Source organism: Panthera tigris, chromosome D4 (genome assembly GCF_018350195.1).
Source record: "Panthera tigris isolate Pti1 chromosome D4, P.tigris_Pti1_mat1.1, whole genome shotgun sequence".
Lineage (NCBI taxonomy): Eukaryota > Metazoa > Chordata > Mammalia > Carnivora > Felidae > Panthera > Panthera tigris.
In genome coordinates, this window is record NC_056672.1 from 65,363,071 (window position 1) to 65,367,932 (window position 4,862).

Here is a 4,862-nt window from a genome sequence, read left to right on the forward strand (position 1 = left end):
AATTATTTAAGCTGGGTGATTGGTACCTGAAGTTTCATTAAATATTATCTTTCAGTTTATGAGTGCTTGAAGATTTCCAATATGAGAATTTTATAAATGTAAACACACACAGACCAGAGCTGCAACAGTTTGTGAAAACCCTTATGGTGCCATTGATAGCAGATAATATGATCTTGGGGACAGGAGTACAATGTAGTAAGAGAAGGTTTCAAAAAACCATATCGTCTGGCCCGGTAATTTCATTTTCTAGAATTTATTCTGTGAAACCCAGAGATATGTACACACATTTTTTAAACATGAAATAGCAACTTAAAGGGTACATAGTGCATCAAAAGAAATCAACATGAAAATGATTACTTTAGGACTCCAAATTAGTGAGACAAATAATTAAAATGTTAACAGTGGTCACTTGTAGGAGGTAGCAACAGAGAAAACAGTTTTTATGCTTATTTTTTTTATAGTTTCTGGAATTTTCTAAACTATTATTTGTCACAAAATAATACATTTAAGTCTTTTTGAGATTTCTTAATTTCCTGGGAAGACAGATTAGTTTGGTTGTTTGTTTTTAAACCTGTCATCTTTTTTTTTTAATGCTTGGGGTTTTTTTTAAGTTTATTTATTTATTTTGAGAGAGAGAGAGTGGGGGGGGGGCAGAGAGAGAGGGAGAGAGAATCCCAAGTAGGTTCCATTCATGGTCAGCATGCAGAGCCTGATGTGGGGCTCAAACTAATGAAACCCTGATATCATAACCTGAGGTGAAATCAAGAGAGGGTCACTTAACCGACTGAGTCACCCAAGCGCCCCAGTCAGATAGTATTAAAACTGTTAACTTTAAGCATTCATCAATATGAGCAGAACTTCTAAACTGAGGTAACACTGTGTCAACTTTATACATACCAATGTAAATTAGAATCAGTTTTTGTAAGTAAAGCAAACAATCTAATATAAACATGCATATGATACACTAGTACCCTTCCTATTGTGGAAAAGGAGGTGCTAAGGAGTTGCCTGGGACAACTAGAAGCAGGACATCGTTGTACATGCAGAAGTGTGCCTAAAACCTTGATGGCAGAGGTCAAAATCTGAAAATAATTAAACCTGGATCAGACTGAAATACAGGGCTCATCCCAGTGGGAGTGGGCAGAGGTTAAAAAGCCTCACCAACAGGGTCTGGTACACGCCTGTCTAAATAGAATCAAAAGCAGCACCCACTGTGATCCAAGATAGAGGGAAAGGACCAGCAGCTAGAGGTTTACTGGCAGTGACAATACTCCGACTGGAAACAGACAGGCAGCAAGATTTTAGTGACCAGATGACTAGGTCAAAATCAAGATTTATCTCCAAGATGTAGACTCGCAGAGAGTACAGCTCCAAACTAGGAGGCCTGGGGCTATATGATGACTCTAAAACCAATAGGAAAGAGAAAATTTAGATAGGAACATCAGGCTGAAAGCAGAGGTCACAATGGTTGGTGATGTGGCCCAATGGTATGCTGTGCTCAACCATGGCAGGAAAGTCTACAGAAAGGGGGGGAAAACCTGTAATAGGTTTACTGAGGAGTTTCAATTCACTGGAGTATAAAATGAAATGATTTGCTCTTCCCAGACACTAATTTCAGCCCTCTTTCAGAGCCCAAGAAACATTTCACACAAACTGAAAAATTCTGGTTATTTTCACCCCTAAGATAATGAGCTCATTATCCTCCAGGCCATTTCTAGACTAATTCATCAGCTCAGTCTACAGCCTAGAGAGTAGAAGGTCAGCAAGCCTCCACTCATCAAGCCAAACATTAGCTCTCCTTTGCAGGCACCCCCAACCTCAAGAGGCTCTTTTGCAGCATCCTCTTTAATTGGCTTGGACTGGAACAGTCTTCCCAGTCTTTGACAGGGACAGCAGTGAAACACCTCTCAGGACTCACTGAGTTCTTCATGATGTAAAATTTCCTTTGATTCTACCTTTCCCTTTCTTGATGTTTTCTTTACATAGCTATGCAGGGAGAAGGGGCAAGGAAAAGTGGTGACTGATGTTAATAAGACTTAAGAAAGGGATAGCTGATCCTAATAACTGGAAGGTTTTTTTAAGAGGTGCTAGCTAGTGTCTTTTATCTTCAATTTGGAGTCTTCAATTCCTACATTCTGTGTCAACAGGAAAAGTCAAGCTCAACATCCTCTACAGAGAGAACTACTATGAACTTGGCACTATGCCAGGTGCTTTGTGCAACTTACTGAATCTTTATAATAACACTGGGAACCGTGTTTAATTACTCCCTTTTTGCAAATAAGGAAACTAAAGTTTAGAAAGAATAAATAACTTTCCCAATATTAATTTAAGCACTTTGTGATAGGGTAGAATTTATACTCCCGCTTCTCTATTTCCAAAGCTTATGTGTGATGTTTTTCACTGTATTGCCACACATGACACCAGAAATACTAATTTCAGATATGACCATGGATGAGATTCTAATGGAATTCATGGTCTTTGTGAAACACGAATCAGACCCTGTTACAACCTGAGTTTACGTCAGACTATTATTCTTAGTAATCATAGCTAAACTTGGCCGGTGAAGACAAAGAATAAAAATCTCTCTTTATATAAACTTGCTTTCCCAAAGAAGGTGCTCAATGGTTGCCCAAAGATGCCATTTCTATTCTTTATACACTAAAGACTCACATTTCCCTTTGGTTTTATTGGTTAACAGTTTTCCAATTCAGCAAATATTTCACAGCAGCTTTTACATCTTTATTTCTCAAGCTATAGATTATAGGATTTAGCATGGGGGTCACTACCCCATAAAACATGGAAATAAGCCCCTCTGTAGCTTGCAAATTGTCATTCCGAAGGTGGTCTTGAGACTTGGGCTTGGCATACATGAAGAAGATGGTACCATAAAATATGATCACCACAGTCAGATGTGCTGAACAGGTGGAAAAGGCTTTGCGTCTCCCTGTGGCTGAGTTCATTCTCAAGATGGTGTAAAGGATGAACATATAGGAGAAAAAAATGACTATCAGTGGAAGAACCAGGAATGCCATATTTGAAACTGCTAGGGTAACATAATTGAGGGTTATATCAGCACAAGCTAGCTTGAGGACAGCTAATATCTCACATAAGAAATGATTGATAATATTATTCCCACAGAAAGGCAACTGCATGGCAAGAGATGTTTGCACAATTGAGTTGATTCCACCAGAGAGCCATGACACAGAAGCCATCAGTACATACACCACCTTGCTCATGATGATGGGGTATCTCAGAGGGTTACAGATGGCTACATAGCGATCAAAAGCCATCATGCCAAGGAGGAAACATTCTGTTGACCCCATTGCAAACCCAAAGAACATCTGCACTGCACATCCAGAGAAGGAAATGTTCCTTTTCTTTGAAATTAAGCTCACCAAAGTTGAGGGAACAGAGGAGGATGTATAGCAGATATCCAGGAAAGACAGGTTGCCCAGGAAGAAGTACATGGGGGTGTGAAGACGAGAATCAAAGATGCTTGCTATGATCAAAACACCATTACCAGTGAGAATCACTAGATACATTACTAGAATTAGAGAAAAAAAAATGATCTCAAGTTTTGGGTAACCAGAGAGTCCTAGAAGAATGAATTCTTTCACAAATGTCTTGTTTATCCTATCCATGTCCCAGCATTCAATGTATCAAAGGAAGAGCTAATAAAATGTTTTCACTCCCAAGCAACAAATGTAACAGATCTTTTGCATAACATTACTCTAGGGTGAAATCGACTGTTTTCTTTTTAGTTCTGTAATCCTCTTCTGTCATCTGTTGTTATCCTTAAAAATATTCATGCTTAGAATGCAATACTAGGATATGCCTACAATGCAATACTAGGATATAGAATGCAATACTAGGCATAGAGTTTCTATGCAGTGTCCTATGCATGAATATCTACCTAGAAGCAACCTTCCGACTGCCAAAGACACTCTAAGTTGAGTTTTCTGAAAGCCCTAGAATATTTCAGACAATAAACTTGACTACTTCCTTTTTATTCAGGTCCAGTGAGAGAGTGATGGGAGGGGCAAAAGACAACTCAGCAAGGAGTGGAATTCTGATTCTGTGTTTAACAGAAATGTTTAAAACTGTAAACAAATTTTATTTTTATGCATATTTGCGTCACATTCTTATCAGCCAAATTGTGCATTTTTATAGGGCAGACATTTGATCATAGTGAATTGAATCACGTACACAGCAATTTAACATCTGCTCAAAGGCAGTTGGTTGAACTCAGTCACAGCCCACTCTTACTATTTTATTTTTTCCTATAAGACCAGTGTAGAGATCAGCTGTGCACGAATCTGATGGAGAATCTTTGAAGAACAATAATTTCTCTTCATTTGTTTTATTCTCTGGCTTCAGACTTATTCTTCATAATTTATTTATTTAAGTGAACCTGAGAAAACAGTAATAATGCTTATATTTGTGTATACATGTGTAGCACTTTATACTTTATAAAAAATAATTAATCTTCTCATTATTCCTATTTTTTTTCAAATGTTAAAAACAGAATGTGGCCAAAGTTATCCAACCCAGAAGTAAACAGTAGAACTTGAAGCTCGGATCTTTGCCAATGCACTGCACCTGTTGGGGCGATAACACCCCAAGTTACTACACACTGTTTTCCCACCAACTAGTATCCATAAATTTTGGCCTTGGGGGAATAATGAAGAATCAACTACTTCAGTCTTTCAAATTTTTCATAGACATATAAATTACTTGAGGATCTTGTTAAAATGAAGATTCTCTTTTAGTAGGTCTGGAGTAGAGCCTGTGATTCTGCATTTTTAATAGGCTGCAAGTGTATTGAAGCACCTGGCATGGGGCCTCATTTTGAGTAGCAAGGC

General features: G+C 38.2%; 1 protein-coding gene across 1 annotated transcript; it reads right to left on the minus strand.

Annotated features, from left to right (window-relative positions):
* Nucleotides 1-2,684: 2,684 nt before the first annotated feature.
* Nucleotides 2,685-3,831, minus strand: LOC102958785 (olfactory receptor 13C4). Its single transcript, XM_042965356.1, has one exon. It carries the CDS (start codon nt 3,639-3,641, stop codon nt 2,685-2,687), a length of 957 nt encoding a protein of 318 aa, XP_042821290.1. The 5' UTR covers nt 3,642-3,831.
* Between the last annotated feature and the right edge of the window lie 1,031 nt (nt 3,832-4,862).